This window comes from Drosophila erecta, unplaced genomic scaffold (assembly GCF_003286155.1).
Source record: "Drosophila erecta strain 14021-0224.00,06,07 unplaced genomic scaffold, DereRS2 tig00000000-arrow-pilon, whole genome shotgun sequence".
Taxonomy (NCBI): Eukaryota; Metazoa; Arthropoda; class Insecta; order Diptera; family Drosophilidae; genus Drosophila; species Drosophila erecta.
Window position 1 is genome coordinate 6,363,668 of NW_020825194.1, and position 16,569 is coordinate 6,380,236.

General features: G+C 43.0%; 3 protein-coding genes across 5 annotated transcripts; all 3 read right to left on the minus strand.

Annotated features, from left to right (window-relative positions):
- Positions 1 to 442: 442 nt before the first annotated feature.
- LOC6554410 (protein groucho) lies at positions 443 to 8,033 on the minus strand. 3 transcript variants are annotated; one of them, XM_015153503.2, is made up of 13 exons: positions 7,819 to 8,033; positions 6,308 to 6,697; positions 6,070 to 6,164; positions 5,265 to 5,328; positions 5,011 to 5,193; positions 3,714 to 3,902; positions 3,550 to 3,648; positions 2,748 to 2,804; positions 2,417 to 2,593; positions 2,081 to 2,352; positions 966 to 1,639; positions 699 to 898; positions 443 to 640 (listed from the first exon to the last, which is right to left on the minus strand). In XM_015153503.2, exons 2-13 carry the CDS (start codon positions 6,341 to 6,343, stop codon positions 533 to 535), a joined length of 2,154 nt encoding a protein of 717 aa, XP_015008989.1. In that variant the 5' UTR covers positions 6,344 to 6,697; positions 7,819 to 8,033; the 3' UTR covers positions 443 to 532. The 3 variants fall into 3 exon arrangements, with proteins under 3 accessions (XP_015008989.1, XP_001981706.2, XP_026838513.1); XM_001981670.3 differs by having other exon boundaries at positions 3,714 to 3,908; XM_026982712.1 differs by lacking the exon at positions 7,819 to 8,033 and adding an exon at positions 7,439 to 7,811 and having other exon boundaries at positions 3,714 to 3,908.
- A 732-nt stretch (positions 8,034 to 8,765) lies between these two features.
- LOC6554411 (enhancer of split m8 protein) lies at positions 8,766 to 9,567 on the minus strand. Its single transcript, XM_001981671.3, has one exon. The coding sequence runs from the start codon at positions 9,464 to 9,466 to the stop codon at positions 8,927 to 8,929; it is 540 nt and encodes a 179-aa protein (XP_001981707.1). The 5' UTR covers positions 9,467 to 9,567; the 3' UTR covers positions 8,766 to 8,926.
- Positions 9,568 to 11,962: 2,395 nt separating this feature from the next.
- LOC6554412 (enhancer of split m7 protein) lies at positions 11,963 to 12,829 on the minus strand. Its single transcript, XM_001981672.3, has one exon. It carries the CDS (start codon positions 12,669 to 12,671, stop codon positions 12,111 to 12,113), a length of 561 nt encoding a protein of 186 aa, XP_001981708.1. The 5' UTR covers positions 12,672 to 12,829; the 3' UTR covers positions 11,963 to 12,110.
- Positions 12,830 to 16,569: the final 3,740 nt, after the last annotated feature.

Below are 16,569 nucleotides of genomic sequence, written 5' to 3' on the forward strand. Positions count from 1 at the left end.
ACTTATCCTCCTATTTGTTTTTCTTTTTATGTTTAGATGAACGTAGGTAGGTATCGCCGACTGTTTCTGTTAATGTTTATGTTTTTGTTTCTGGTTTCATTTTGTTAATTTTACAACATACTCGTTTCTGTTGCTCACATGCATTATCATTTTATTTCGCTCTGGTTCTCATTTTACTTGAATTCTTTTTACTTGCAATTTGTGTGTTGTTCAACTTGTTGGTTTGTTTTTATTTATTGGACTTAGCTTAGGCTTAGTAGCTACAAGTACGCTTAAAATTTTAGTTTTTCCTTTTTGTATATATATTATAGAATTTTCATTTTTGCTTCGCTTTTTGATGCGTTGCTACTGCCGCCTTTCTGCTTTTTTCTTTTTCTTTTTTTACTGCCGATGCTGCTGCTGTTGTTTTTCTGTTGTTATCTGCATGATTTCGAACATTTTGTTTGTTGTAGTTAATTGTTTTTTTGTTGTTGTTGTAATAAAAACTATACGAGCTTATTACAAAATGAAAAAACTGCATGGTTTTGTGGATTTAATAAATAACTTCGTAGACAGTAGCCTTCTTATCGCCCGAACCCGTCACAATGTATTTGTCGTCAGTTGATATGTCGCAGCTAAGTACGGATGATGTTTCCTTCGACTGAAAAATGGCCAGTATTTCAATAAGGATTTCTTTAAATATGCTGATATAAGCTCACCTGGAATATGCTGGCACCGTAGGGTGTTCGCCATGCGTTAAGCAGGTTGTCTTTGCCGGTGGAAACGAACCATTTGCCGCAGGCGGCAAAGCGCAGCGACAGAACGCAGCTCTCGTGCAGATGCAGTTGATACTTGTCCGGTTTCGATGCGTGCAGCACCTCCACATGCGAGTTCTCCATTCCCACAGCCAGCCAGTCGCCTTACGGATGATATAAAGTGTTATTTAGTTATTTCCAGATGATTATGTCATAGGGCAATTGCCTTACCTGTGGGACAGTAGCCGAGCGAGAATATTTGAGAGCTGAAGTCGTGCTGTTGCAGCTGGCGACCCTCGCGCAGATCCCAGGAGCGCACCGTGTTGTCTAAGCCGCCCGTCCACAGCCTGGAGCCATCCGGACTGATGTCGATGCATGAGGCGCCGTCGGTATGGCCCTGGAACTGGCGCACCAGGATCTCGTTGTGCAGGTCCCACACGGCGATGTTGCCATCGCTGCAGCACGAGAAGCACACCTTCGAGTCAGGGCTAATTGCCAGAGCGTAGCAGGCGGGCGCCGCCGATGTTAGCTCCGCCTTTATGCGAGGCGTCGGACTGGCCAGGTCCCAAATGGACAGGTTAGATGCCTCACCGCCCACGATCAGCGTACGGCCGTCGGGCAGCAGCTTCACCGAGCGGATGTAGTTATCGCGCTGCAGACAATCCAGCTGGCTGACTGGATTCTTGTTGCCCGGTTGCGAGATGTCCCATACCTTGACGCAGCCCTTGCCGCCCGTGTACACATACTTTGTGGGATTGGAGATGGTTACCGCACAGACGACCTCTCCATGCGACAGCGTATTGATCTGACGGGCGTGCCGCGGAATTCCAACGCCCACCAACGCATCTGGCGGGAACGGCACCGGTTGTAGACTACCCTCGCCGTTCATATGGAAAGAGTATGCACTGCAACGGGCAAGAGGTGTTTATTATATTAATGTAACCATTTATTGTCGAGTAACTTGTCTCTATTATTCTTTATCTACGTTGAAAGTAGCTCATTGAAACCCCACTTTATTTACTTCTTCTTTTGCTGTGATGGCTGATCCGTTTTTAAATACTTTCTTTTCATTTCGTGTCGAATTGAAAAGGAACTATTAGTAATCAATCGCGCCACGTTCGTGCAAAGAAAGATGGAAAGGAACTGACCCACGATCAGCCATACAGCGAAATGATAAGCTCTTATCAGTGCCAATTTATACATTTTACATCTACAACCGACTACATAGCACTTTGCAATTGCATCGATTGCATTGGATTACTTTAAATGCTGAATAACAATAAACGTAGCAATTCCTATAGTCTACTTTTCGGACCATACATTCCGAGGTAAAGTAAATGACTTACGGCTTTCCACCCGTTAGGGCCGAGGGATGTGGAATGCCATTGGTTCGCACATGGGCGTGCGGATCGTACGGCATTGGTGGCGGTCGTCCATAGGCTGGATCTGACGGTGGACGCTGGTAGGGATCGGCCGGCCTCTGATACGGTGCACCCGGATATCCGGCTGGCGGTGGTCCCTGCGGCATCATTTGTTTAGGATTAACGCCTGGCGCCGGTGCAGCGGCGTTCGGTGTCGGTGTGCGTGCCTTGGCGCCCGGTGTGCCCGGCTTTTCCATCTAAATGAACGAGATTCAATTAGCATCTACACTTTCTGGGTTTGGTAATTGTAATTGGGCTCACATCTTTTGTCTTGAGGCTGGGTGTGGAACGTGAAGAACTGGAGCCGGAGCGTGAGGGCGGCCGTTCCTGCTTGATGCCACTACTGCTTGGCTTTTCCAGGCGCTCGCCATTCAAGCTTTCCCGATCGCGCACCTCCATTGACACGTGCTCGCCGTTGGGACGCGGTGAGTGGGATTCCTGCAAGGCACATGTATGCATTTAGTATTGTTTTCGCATTTGATGATAAATGTAATAGCAAAGGTGTGGTTTTCTTTCTTTTCTTTTTTTTCATTTTTTTTTTTTGGGAAATTTGGGAATGGTTGCATTGAATCTGGGCCGACACTCAACTCACCATTTCATTTGCAACATCTACGACTAAATCTTGATCGCTTTTCTCGCCTTCATCCTCCTGGAAATAATTTTGAAAAAAACACAAAAACAATATAAATCAAAATTCATACAAAAACCCACAACGAACAACAGCAATAACAACAACCACAATAGAAATAGTTAATAGCTAAATTTTAGGCCCTGTTCTGGTTTTCACATAATTTTATATGGTAAAGTAAAAACAATTTACGATTAGGGATCCTATTTAAAGTTAGTCAATAAAATAAGGAAATAAAACTAGTGAAAATGATATTTGAAGCATAGAAAATGTAATTAGTTAATACATATTCCACGCTACTATTGAAATATAAAATCTAAAAAAAAAAGTAAACCAGTAGATCTTTAGAGCATTTTTAATTTACATTTCCACATTTAATAATTATTAGTTCTTGCTACAAATGTTGTTAGTTTTGTAGACTATTAAAAACATCTGTTTTAAATAAAAATCTAAAAGTTGAGATACACCTCAAACCGACTACGATAAATTGAAAACCGGAACAGGCACCATTGAAACGTGATGTTTTTTTGTCTCTTATAAATTAGCAATTTAGGTTTTGTTTAGCATGATTTTGGGGTAGAGTGTTAGCAGAATTAGACAACAATGGATAAACTACGGAATTGATTTTCTGGTGAGTTGAGAGACAGCAACAGCTCAGATGAGATGAGATGACAGTAATCGGTTATGGCAATATAACCGCACACGCGGTATAATGTATGATACTACCAGTGTATAATGCTAACACCGAAAAAAGCTCGATACTCACTTGCAGTTTCTCATCTTTTCGACGCTTCGAGTCGTTCTCGATGTCCAGCGGCGAGCGTGTGCGATACTTCTCACGATCGGCCGGCGAAACCGAATTGCGCTGCAACATCAGCATGAAAATGAGCTTCAAATATGCAGAATTATGATCTAGCGGCTGGTACTCACCAATCGCTCCTCGGCGGCTGCTGGCCCCTCTAGACCCGTGGGCTTGATGTCCGGCCTGTGGTGTTCGGGCGGTTTGTTCAGCAGACCTTGGGGTCCGTGTGGCAGGCCCATGGTGGCGCCCAGGGCGCCAAATGGATTCAGTGCGCCCATCGGCTGAGGAGGTCCGCCTGGCACCTGCTGGGCGTGGATCTGTTGCTGCAATGGAACCATGAGATCGTATGAAATCGGGCGTGGGCGTTGCTGGGTTTCGGAATGAACATCGTGCTCAGTGGGTAAATGAAAGCATTGAAATGTGTGTATGTGTGTAAACACAACAACAACATTAACACTAGATGGTATTTGCCTAAACGTATTTTATTTCGCATTAAAATAGTAATCAGTGGACTAAATTAAATCGTTTTCTTATCATCAGGAATCGAATTTCAGATTTAGCATTTGCTAATTATAGTATGTATTAATGCAATTTGGGAAATCCACGCAGATAGTAAATCTCTATTTCAGTTCAAGCGTGGAGTTCCGTTAATTCGATGATTTCCTCAATTTTTAAATAATTTAAATAGATTCATTCTCAGTAATGTATGACAGAAAAAGTTTGCATCTTGTCTATTTTAATATTTCGATTCATAAGCAAAGACCATGTGGGGTTAATAAAAACAGCAACAACAATTGGCGGCGTTTGAAGCGTTATTGAAATAATACGAACGTTGACAGACAATCAGAAAAGGAAAAGGAGGTAGTGAGGCACTGGAGCAGTAGTTGCAGTTGTGGCAGTGGCACATTCGGCGGATGCAGCGGCAGACGGCAACAGTAAACAAACAATAAGAAATTAACTTGCAACGAAACAAACTTACTAAAAGTTGCTGAATTCCATGTTGCTGCTGATGCTGCACAACGTTGTTTAGATTGGATTGGTCGAATGCGAAATCATAACAAATTAGGAAGTAGAAAAACAAACTCAAATCAAATGTTGCCCAATGAACAAACTAAGCCGATATGAAATCCTCTCTAAACGGCTGCCACTTTTAGGAAAGATCTTCAGTATAATTACTCTTAGGATGAGCCCCCAAATATTCTGTGTACAAATACTGTTTAATATATACGTTCGATTCTTTAGGTTTTATACAAGTTGTAGGAGTTTTGAAAGTACCCTGCAAACTAATTATGGTTTACATTTCTCCCCTGTTCAATGTGGCAACCGCGTTTCCAATCGACCATGCCCCTATTCGTGTCTAGCTGAGAATGGGTTAGCCGAATTGCTGCTGCCGCGGAATCCATCATCCGTCCTCGATCGACTTACCCCAATGATCAGGTTGAGCTCCTGCATGGTCACCTGCTTCGCCCGCTCCACCGCCTGCAGCACTTGCTGCTGGTGGTCGGCCTGAAGGAATGGAAGTAGCTGGTTGATCAGTGTGTTCAGCCGCTTGGCGATCTCCGTCTGCTTGTGCATCTCCACGTTAAGGCCATAGGACATCTCGTAGTACTGAAAAGGTGAAGGGCAAGACGGGGCATTAGCTGGGGGATCTCGATAATTTGCGGATCATGACGACTTACCATAACATAATGGCGCTGCATCTCCGTCTTCTCGTTCGACAGCTTCTCGCACTCCAATTTGATGCTGGAATTCACAGGAAAAGTGATCAACGGGCAAATTAGTTGGGCGACGGAAGCGAACTGAATTCAAGAACGCAAGGAAGCGGCGATTGTGGAGCATGGAGTTGCGGCTGAGGCGGCGCAGGTTAATCCTATGACAGCGGCGCATATGGCGCGCCAAACCGGTTTGCTCAGCTTTTTGTTTTACTTTTCGCAAAACGCAGACGCAGCATCCACATCCACACTCACACTCGCACAGTTCCGTACGATGGCGGTTAAGGCGAAGGCTTAAAATGTGATTTCTTTGGGGCATGTTATTGTAGAAGGTTCTAATAGGTTTAACCTCAACTTGGTTCTGGCGACTAGTGTCTCTGAATGGCTATTGCTTAACCCATTAAAACTGTGCCATTGGGTTATTCGAAAGTGTGAACAAATTTACTTTTATCTGAGTTAAATTTTTCGTACTACGGATCATACATTTTTAGCTCTAATATCACACATCGTTTAGTGCGATGTTGTTGCGATGTGTTGTTTTAAATTAGATACGTTGTTTGATTAAGTATTCAAAGATTGTTGGTCGTTTTTTGTGTAATAGCAATTACAAAGTTGGCAAATATTTATATGCGTATCTTGACTATCTTTTGAATGTCTTTACAATGATTTGCCTAGTATTTACAATTTGATAAGCCTTGTATTATCCTTTGCAAATATGATTCGAGTAATGTTTACATGGCAAACATTTTAGAGTATTCCATCAGATACTTGCCTGTGGTACTGCGCCTGCAGGAAGTTGAACTCCTCCTTGATGCGCTCCAGTGTGTCGGCGATGGTGAACTTGATTGGACCCTGAGGTGGTGGTCCCTATTTCGACGTGAATAGTGAATAGGTGGTTGGTGTTCCATGCGTGGGCGGCACATGTGGCACGGGTCGGGGAGAGAGAGACATAAACACAATTAGCACGGATTCGGGGGTCAGAGGTAGAACCCACTGGCGGGTGAACTTACCCCGGCGGCGGGGTGGCGCACCGGTGAGGGATACATGTTGTTGTTAGGCTGGTATGTTGCCGGCTAGAGCAAGAGCGATAGTTCCGAGGTGGACACCGATTACCCGGAACGGAAGTCCTGCTGCTCCTCCTGCTGCGTTCGCCGCTTCCTTCCGGTTATCCCTGAGCACTCCACTCCTGCACAGAAACTCCTCGCAAAACGTGGATTAATATCTACTGCCCAGCGTTTTATGGCTCTTGTTTTTTCTTTGCTATTCCTTTTCTTCTATTTTTTGTATTTTTTTTTTATAATATTTTTTCGATGGCAGTTGATCTGCTAATTGGTTTTCCCGCAGACGGAACCGGCACTTAGTGGCACTCCATGTCCGGGCTACTTCGCATTTTGCATATCCTGCGAATGGAATTTTACAACAACATACATATTTGCTTAGTTATGCTTTTTCATATTTTTGCACCATTTTTTTCGATACGTTCGCACGCACGTACATACACGCACACACACAGGCGCGCGGAGCCAGCGAGACACACGCACACTGGCGCAGGAAACGGGAGCGAGGGTACGAGTGTGAGTGTTTACCGCCGAAAAATCAAGCGCACAGTTGCATGTGGCCCCTGAAATTGTTACGCAAAATCACTGTTCGATTTTCGGGGGCCGCTGTACGCACTAAGCCGATTGTTCCGTTAAGCGGGGCGGTATTAATCCAATGAAAATAAAACACTTTTCGTTCGTAAAGGCAGCACACTCCGCACAAACAACATGCGAACATATACAGACAGACTGCAATTAAACAGGGTTGCCATGCTGTGTCAAACGCGCACAGCAGCAGAAGCACTGTTCGCACTTTTCATTGATGTACATTGTTTGCTATTTTTCAGCTTATCTGCATAGAATTCACTTGCTTAGCCCTTTTCAATATTTTTCAGTTGTACAGCCAATATATTTTTTATGATTTGCTCTGGAGGCGGCAACTCTGTTCGGCGATACGGGCACATACATAGAAACCAGCGAGTGGCCAAATCACACACACACACTCACACAATCACACGCGCGCAGCGCAAAAGAAAAATTATACTGTGTCCTATACAAAAAATAAACAAAAGCAATTAAAAAAAAGCGAGATAATGGCAGTACCAGTTTTATGCCCCGGATAAGCACGTTTTATGGCAAGATATTTCTATGTTTTGCACTTAAATTTCTGATACATTTTTTACAGTTTCTTCGTTTTCGCCACCGAAAAGTGGGTAAATTATTTTGTGTAACTTTTCGCCCGTATAAAATTGCCTGTTTCTGCCGACCGACCGCGAAGTGTCTGACATTCGTGTATGTGTTGGGCAGCTTTGGCGGCGGCGCTCTCTCGCTCTCTCACACGCACACACACACACATTCACAAACACGGCAGCGGCTCTCTCTCTCCGGCTCTACTACACGCGCACTCGCTGTACAAACGCGGCTTGTAAATGGCGTTCTCGCCTCAAATATTTTTGCAACAATTTCTGCACGCCGATTTTCACCTCGGTAGCACTTGGTATCCTCGCCGATTGGGGCAGCTGGCAATTGGGTGGCTTTTGGGGCATCGGCACGGCCCGTTTCTATTTATAATTTCCTATTTTCCTATCCGCGACACACAGACCGCGTCGGTCTCAGGTATGCAATTTGCGCTATCGCCTATCGATGTGTCGAGGGGCTGTTATCGCGGGCCACTCGCTTCGGCGGCGCAGTGTTGCAAGGCCCAGTGTTGGAAAGTGCGGGCGTTGCACGTGTAATCGAACTAGTTACACTCTGCGAAATAATTAGGTTAATTTTTTATGCACATATATTTTTAAATCTTAATATTTACAATAAGGAACGATGGCAAAAATAATAAATTAATAGTTTTGGTGATAGAAGTCATTTTAAGTCATGATATAGAATAAAGAAGTGGAATAAAATTCCGCAATAAATAATAAACTTAGTTCTATATATGTTATTTTAGTGTAGTTGGCGCGCATTTTAAAATAAATAAATCATTATCATGTAATTTAGGCCGATTTGCTGATTTTAATCTTGTAACCGTTAAGGATATTTTCATTTTAAATAATTTATTATTATTAAATAATTTTATTTCAAATTTAAATAAATGAATGATATTAAAATTATTATTTTTAGTAAACTAAAATTAATTTCATTTAATTCATTGCCAATTAATTCATGGCCAAAATAAATAGGATTGTAAATGGCCATTTTAAAAGTGGATCTTTTTTACTTGTAATTTCCTAATTGGTATTATCAACAAGGTATTTCAGTAAACTAAAATAAATTTCAATTAATTCATCACCAAATTAAATGGGATTTTAAATGGCCATTTTAAAAGTGGATCTTTATTAATTGATATTTCCTAATTGGTATCAAGGATTCCAATTGCCACCAACTAAGGTACTTAAATGCTTCCCAAAATACCAATAAATAAATTGTGGTGATGTTCGCTTAAATTGGTTTATATATGTTTTAATTGTTTTGCTAATTGCTTTTTTTAATTTTGCTATTTTGTTGCCATCACAGTTGGGCTATCACAGATGCGTTGTTGGTTGGTTCTTCCATTACCACTCCACCTTCACCTTCCTGCCACTTAACCCCTTCTTTTTACCAAGGGCGCCACACGGGCTGCTGCATGGGCTGTGGTGAGGGGGCGGGGCTGTCGCAGTCGCTGTGATATCCGGATGAGGCGGGGCTGAGCGGAGCCTTGTCCATTGAGGAGCAGTCCATCGTGTTCTGGATGAAGTCGGTGGCGGACTGTGCTTCGTGGAACTGCTGCAAGTTCTTGTAGACGCGTCCCAGGTGAGTCATCACCGATTTGCCCAGGTCGACGCTCATGCCAGGTGTGGAGGCCATGACACGTGACACCTCGTTGACGGCATTCATGTAGCCATTCTTGAAGCTGTCCAGGGGGAGGGATTGCTCTTCCTGAGACACCTTCTTTGTTGTCTTTTGCTGGCGCATGAAGATCACAGCTGACTCGAGCATCTCGGCCTTGTCCATGCGCAGGATGCCATCATCACCTCGCAGCTCGGCGACAAGTGTTTTCAGATTGTCCAGGCACTTGTTCATGCGGGCACGTCGCTGGCGCTCCAGCATTGGCTTCTTCACCTTCTGGTAGATCTGGGTCTTGGTGGTGTATTCCATTTTTGTTTTGGTAGTAGGTTACGTAGTTTCAAAAAATTTGTTGAAAAATTTTGTAATCGGCTTGTTGTTGCCTGCTCGACGGCGTAATCGTGAGTGATATTCTGCTCGCCGAGGTCCCGTCCTTTTATACCGCTCCCTGGTCCCTGAAATCCACCCTCTGATACGCACCTTTCCTGCCCTCTCTTTCGCTCGCACGGCTGAGTGCCGCTGGTGCCGTCTCTTTCACAAGGAACAGCTGCAACTTCGTAGGACGGAGGACAATCCTTGTGGCTCGTGGCGTGGGAACCGAGCTGAAAGTAAGTTTCTCACACAATTTTTTCTCGTTTGTTTTCCCTTTTGGCCACATGCTTCGCTCCGCTCCGCTTCTCATTTTTTTTCGAGTTTAAGGATCAGGGCACATTTTTGCAGCTGTCGCTGTTTTTGGCTGCTCGCATTGCTTTCTGGGCCGGTGTTATTATCCTTAATGCATACTTCACTGCCTCATCCTGTCGTGTTTGGAATGGGAACGTTCATATATGGGTACATGGCATCGAAGGATGATGAGCAGGGGCAGGGGAGCCGATCTGGTTGTGCGTGGGCTGCTCTGGCATTGTTATCCTGCCGTGCCATCTACTCGCTTATTGTTTCATCAATGCCAGCAGACGATGATTGTATAAGCCCCTACTCCTGCTCCGACCTCCGAACTGCGAACTCCGAGATCTCCTCTTTCCGTTCCCACACTGCCCCGTCGACGAGTGTTTATTGGACACAATTAGTGGATGTGGCATATTGGCTCCGTGCCGGGTCGCCTTGGTTGTTCGATCGTTCCATCGTTTGGGCTGTCTGATCTCGGTTTTGGGTGGTTGGCAGGGGGACGTGGGTCAAACGGGCGCAGAAAGTGTGCCCCGCGTGCCACTCTCGTGGCTGAGGTTGAGTACTCAATGCCCAGGGTGAGGTGAAGTGGGCCTTGTGCCGGAATGCCTACCTATGGGATGCACAGACTTGACTCCCTGCAACCCCCTAATTGGTAATTAGTAATTTTTCACCGTTTAATTGATGTTCACTTTTCGAATAGCTTGTTGTCAAACCTTATATGCTAGTGATGTTGGTTGATTGAATGTGTGAGTCAGCCTAATAAGAAGTAATATTTTATTGATTGTTGAAGTTATCCAAGGATTCAAAGGTTCTTTGATTTGAATGGCCCACAATACAAAAGTTTTATTTAGTTATTCAATGGGAACTTATAATGTGTTGACATATTTTTCTAAGCTCATTATTAATTAGCTAATTAGACATTTTAATAATCTTGGGTTAAGCATGCACTTAAGTGAAAGCGTAATGGGATTTTCTTGAGTAAGTTTCACTTTCAAATTAACTTTTTATTACAGAAAAAAGTTATGTTTATGTCTAATAGGAAACTAATTGAACTCTGACTTCAATGCCTACCTATGGGATTTGTGTCCCTAACCTTGCAATCGCCTAGGATATGGTACTTCCTCACTTACTAATTGAGATGGATTTGTATATCTCCCTAACAAATCTTGAGGGGTCTTAATATTGACATTTAATGGGTGGAAAATAACGTCATTGATTATTGTAATGGGTAGGGATGCTTTCACTTCTTACAGTATTTTGGGTCATAGGTCAATATTGTAATAGGAGGTATTGAATGCTTATGATGTCACGTACTGCTCTTGCAACCCCCAATAGGTGATGCAATTTGATTGATTAATTGTAAAAGGAATCACTTAGAGGTATTAAAAATAACAGCGTTTATTGTACGATAAGTAATCCAGATGTGTGCTGGACCTCATATCTTTCTTGACCATTCTTATTGACCTTTTATTGGTAGATATCTTATAATGCGGCATTTGGGGTTTCTAACAATGTATTGTATTATGATGTAGGGTGTCAAATACATCACAATATATTGATTTGCCTTTAATAGAATATTAATAAATACATTGTGCGATTGCAAAGTAACATTCCTGTTAAAAATATAATATAGTTTCGTATTATATTATTAAATGCACGTTTAGCAACTGAGTGCACATTAGGGGTTCATGTTTTACTATTATATTTAACTTGTTATTGAAACTTGTTATTAATATATCTCGTTTAAGGTAATAATGGGCTTTAAGATAATGAACATAATTAATGGGAAGCCCATTCTTTTACACGTGTACTTAACTTGCTAGTGCACACGATAATTTTATAAAATTGGGCATTAAAATTCATTTATTCAAGAGGAATTATAGAAACTTCCTCCTATTGGAATTTAAAGGCATAAATTCAAGTTAAATATCCTTTATTGGATAGGGCTGTAAAATTGGAATTCCCCAAAAATTAGGACGATTGTTTAATTTCGTTTCATATTTTGATTTGTATTTAAGTTTTTTTTAATTTGTATCTTTTCATGTTGTGTTCTTGAGATCTCTTAGCTGGTAAACATTTGTATATATGTAGAGTAAAAAACAGACTTCTGCTCGATTGATTTAAGACAAAAGTTAATAAAGCGTGCCCTATCACAGACTTAACTTAGAAACCTAAAACTTGGTAACGTAACAAATAAATGAGGATCATTGTAAAGCATTTTTTCTAAAGCTGCGGTTCCAATTGCGTGATTGCCCGTCGGGAATTCAGTCCCTCGAACTGGATCTCTAGTTTACCAGGGGCGCCACACCTGTCCGGGGCTACTGATCTGGAGCAGGGACTCGTTATCGCTGGCATATCCACTGGAAACGGGACTGATCGAGGAGCAGGAGCTGGCACTGGAGTAGGAGCTGGAGCTCAAGCTGGATCCGCAGACGATACTGAGCGGAGTGTTGACTGCCTGCCGTTGTTCCATGGGCTGCTCCAGTTGGTTGAGACGCATGCCCAGATGGGTCATCAGTGTGGTTCCAAAAGCTACATCCACACGGGGAAGGGAGGCCAGGGCGCGGGACACTTCGTTGGCTGCACGGATGTATCCAGCACGGAAACTTTGCTCGGGATTGGCCGGCACTTGCTTCTTAGACTCTTTCAGCTTGCGGAGATGCTGCACGGTGACTTCCAGGATGTCGGCCTTCTCGAATTTGGCATCGCCAGTCTGGGCAACGCACTCGGCCATCAGATCCTTGAGCTCGTCCAGGCACTTGTTGATCCTGGCACGACGCTTCCGCTCCAGCAAAGGCTTCATCACCTTGCGGTACTGATAAGTTTTGGACATCTCGTATTTGGTGGCCATTTCGTTTGGTTTTGTTTATATTGTGTGTGTGTGTATCGGTAACTTGAAGAATGACCTGTTGAAGAACTTCTTCGATCTTTCGAGGAGGCTATCCTGAGATGTTGACTGCACGACGATTGCGTTGGAAATGTTGCATTCGTCTCCGGTTACCGCTGCTTTTATAGCTGCACGTGCCGTTGTGAGAGCGTCTCGTGCTCAGCGCACGCTGTTTGGAGAAAGAGAGAAGAGAGAGCTGTTTAGTCTCCGAAGAACCACCACCTGCGGAGCAAACTACTTTTACTCAGTCACTGGGACACGATCCTCTCGCCTGCATTTTCGGTGGTGGGTTTTTCTCCACAAACAAGTTTGGAACACACCTGGGGTGAAAACAGTATGAACTATTTTATTATTGCACCTTCACTTCTTTATGTTAATATTAAATTCTTTTACGGTTTTAGTGACTTACATTTAATAGCCTAGCAAAAGGTATTTTCTATATACCTTGAAAAGTACATTATATATACATATATCCAACATTATTTTAAATAATCTTCTTTTCAAGTATTTTGTTTTGTGAGCATTGTTGATCTAAAGAAATTAGCTAAGTTCACGTCTGAGTTTTTGAATATCCAAAAATTTTCTAGAACTTCAAAAATATTCTCTGTGCTATTGCTGTGACCCCAGGTGTTTGGTGTAAGTGAGTCTCGGCAGGGGATGAAGATGCGATGGTGCAGTGGTGGTGGTGCGACGGTGGTTGCACATGCTGCTTCTCTGTTTTCCTTTCCACCGACATTCGAATCGTGGGAAACACTTTGCCCTCAAGTTTCCCACAAGATTTTTCTCGCTTGTTGGTGTTATAAGTTATAATCGGAGGTAGCCCGTGTGCGAGTCCCGAGTCCGAGCTCCGAGTTCCGAGCCCTTATGCACATGGCACAGTGGGCCAAGCCGATGAAACACATGCGGGAATTTCGAGGGTGCCTTTTACTTGAATGAAGTCTTCAAGGCTTTTCCAACTAGGTGAAATTGAAGGTTTACGGATTTTACGCATCCTGTTATCTACTTGCTAGGCAAAGTTTTAGAAATTTTGTGTAGAGATCGTGAGAATGCGAAGTTGTGGGATGTCGGATATGGGGTTTTCCACGACGAAGATGTGTGCAATTTTGGGACTCGCAGGTTTGGAAAGCAGTACCTTACGGATTTTTGTTTGCCTGTTCTCAACTTGCTACGGTTAATTTCAGAACCTCTATTAAAAGTCGTGGGAATGTGAATTTTAGAATGCGATTCTTGGGGTTTTACCAAACGGAAGATGCGTGCAATTTTACGACTTGCGGGTTTTAGAGTAAGTGTTTATGGATTTTTCGATGTCTTCCTACTTGTAAAGAAATTTTTCCAAAACTATCTTCTGCATGGGAAAGGTACATTTGTTCCTAGGGGTTTTTCTAGGCGTATATGGTCGAAATATACGGACTTTTGTGGAAGGTGTTTTCTACTTGCTACGGATAATTTTGTGAGTTGTGACGGTGTGTGGGAACCTGAGTCTTGGAAAAAATTAAGGTTCGTGAAGGTTGCATTTTACAGGCTCTCTATTTTCGGGATAACTGTATCCAGATGGGTGTACTTACAAACTTTTGGGAAAGGTGTTCTGGGCAGGTTTTCATCTCTCAGTCATAAAGGAATTGACAAAAAATAAAAAAAACATGTTGTATTTTAAAATCGGGGGTTTAGTATTGGATTTTTACTCGACAAGCTAAAAGAATTTAGAGGTTGCAACCAAATTGACCCCTCATCTATTTTCAACCTATTTCTATTCGATTCGAACCACTGTAAATCTGACCGAGCTGCTAGTGCGAGTCACGGGTAGTGCTGAAAAAACTACCACCTGCCCTTTATTTTATTTAATTTTTTCTTGTCCATCGTGGGCCCTACACATATAGCCCTCTCGCTCGCTCCCGCTCTTGTCAATTATGAATGCTGAATTGTAGCTTCTGTTGAACACTTGGTCCCTGGATTTCGGTTCGTATGGGATCGAATCGGTTGGGTTCGTCCATCGCTAAGTGGCATACATATACGCGTATGGTATTCCTGCTCACGTCGGGACATCATCATCATCGTGGGACCCGGGCCCAGAAAAGGGATGATTGTTCGATGGATCGACGAGGGACATGCAAACTAAATGACTGTACGGCAAATTGACACACACTAAAGATTAAATGTATCGCATTCGTTAACTATATAAACAATATACGTGGCCGGTTTGAGGTACGCTGGCTGCGGCAGGAAGTGTGTGTGTGTGTGTGTGCACTGCGTGCTGAGAGTGTGCTGCACAACGGGCCGTTACAATTTTCTGGCGACTGTGAGAAAATTTCTCGAACTGCACATGGCCAGCTCCGGGCTCTTGTTGTTTTTTCCACTCTACCTTTTTCCACTTTTTATTAAGCAGGGGGCAAGCATTTGGGCACGCATCGGGGTTGGCTTATTGTCATTGCACCGCTTTAATCGCTGCTCCTGCTTCTCCTGCTGCTGGGCAGCCGATGTGCTGCCGTGTAATTGAATATGTGTGCGCATGCGTGGCACGCCAAACGCGCGACAGACGCGGGCAGCTTAAGACAAAAGCCAAAGGGCCCAACAGAAGCTTGCTGCGCGCCACGCATGCGCAATAAAATCGCATGAAATGCAAAAAAAAAAATTAACAAAAAAAAGAGTTAAATTTTTTTCAGGCCTGGAGCTTGAGAATCGGCGACAGGAAATTATCATTTTGTGCGGAATGACAGGGCGGCGATTATCATTTGCTGCGATTAGCTTTGATGCCCGGATATGCGGGGATGTTGTCAACTTAAGGGGGTTTGACTTTGATTTGCATTTGGCTTCGTTGGAACTTCAATTTACGAAAGTGTTTCGTTGTAATCTTAGCCTATTATGTCCCATTTGATGTATTACAAAGCGGTTGATTTAATAATTAGCTATCAATTAGCTACACAGTTGGGCTGCTGAGGGTTTTCTCCATTAACAAACTTCAATTAGTTAATGTCGGCAGGTGATTATAAAAAGCTAACAATCGATCTAATTAATGTTTGTTCAACGCATTTTTAAAGAGCTGTTTTAAGCCGCCTATAAGATTTGACGAAGTCATACGCTTGGAGATTGCCTTTTAGTTAGAATCTAATTGGATACCATTTCCGACTTAATAATAGTAATACAGCGACAATTTTAGTGGATTTCTTGTAAATATATTTTCTTATAAGCTAATAACATTTATACTACACTAACTGGCTTGAGTTCATATCACAAATGTATTAAATATTTATCATTGGCAGCCATTGGAGGCCTCCAACTGGAGAGGATGTCTGAGTGGCATCCTCCGGACCAGTTGGATACCTGTTGCTGGCACGCAATTCGATTCGCACGATCGTTCGTCAGCTCCATTCATTCATCGAATGATATGTTTTGTATTATTCATTCATCCATTCAGTCGCTTTGGTCGCATCTAACTACCGGTTTTAGACCCATGAAGTTGTGGCTTTGGCTGATGTTGCCGCTGTTGTCTTGCGATTGTTGTGCTGCATGCTGTTGTTGTCATCGATGCTTTGATTTCTTAAGATGTTGCTACTGTTGACACTGCTGCAATTGTTATAGTTTATGTGGCAGCTACTGTTTCGGCTGTTAATATTCTCGCTTTTTGACAAGGTGTTGTAGATTTTATTGGCCATGTTGCGGTTGCTTCGTGGTTTGCCGTTGCTGATGTTGCTGATCTTGCTGTTGTTGCAGTTGAACTTGTGGCTTTCTGAGGTGTAGCTGGTTGTCATTGCAATTATAATTGCAGTTGGGTGTTTCAACCAAGGCGTTCCCAATTGTATTGTTGGATTTAATGTTATAGTTATTGATGTTGAAGATGCTACTAATAGTAGTTATTGACGTTTGC

Excerpts from the sequence above, each read along its gene's own strand:
- LOC6554410 (XM_001981670.3), bottom strand. The coding sequence starts at position 6,343 with ATGTATCCCTCACCGGTGCGCCACCCCGCCGCCGGG. Across the intron at positions 5,329-6,069 it reads CTGCAGGCGCAGTACCACAG|CATCAAATTGGAGTGCGAGA; the intron begins GCAAGTATCTGA and ends TGTGAATTCCAG. Across the intron at positions 3,649-3,713 it reads CAGCCGCCGAGGAGCGATTG|CGCAATTCGGTTTCGCCGGC; the intron begins GTGAGTACCAGC and ends CTGATGTTGCAG.
- LOC6554411 (XM_001981671.3), bottom strand. The coding sequence starts at position 9,466 with ATGGAATACACCACCAAGACCCAGATCTACCAGAAGGTGAAGAAGCCA.
- LOC6554412 (XM_001981672.3), bottom strand. The coding sequence starts at position 12,671 with ATGGCCACCAAATACGAGATGTCCAAAACTTATCAGTACCGCAAGGTG.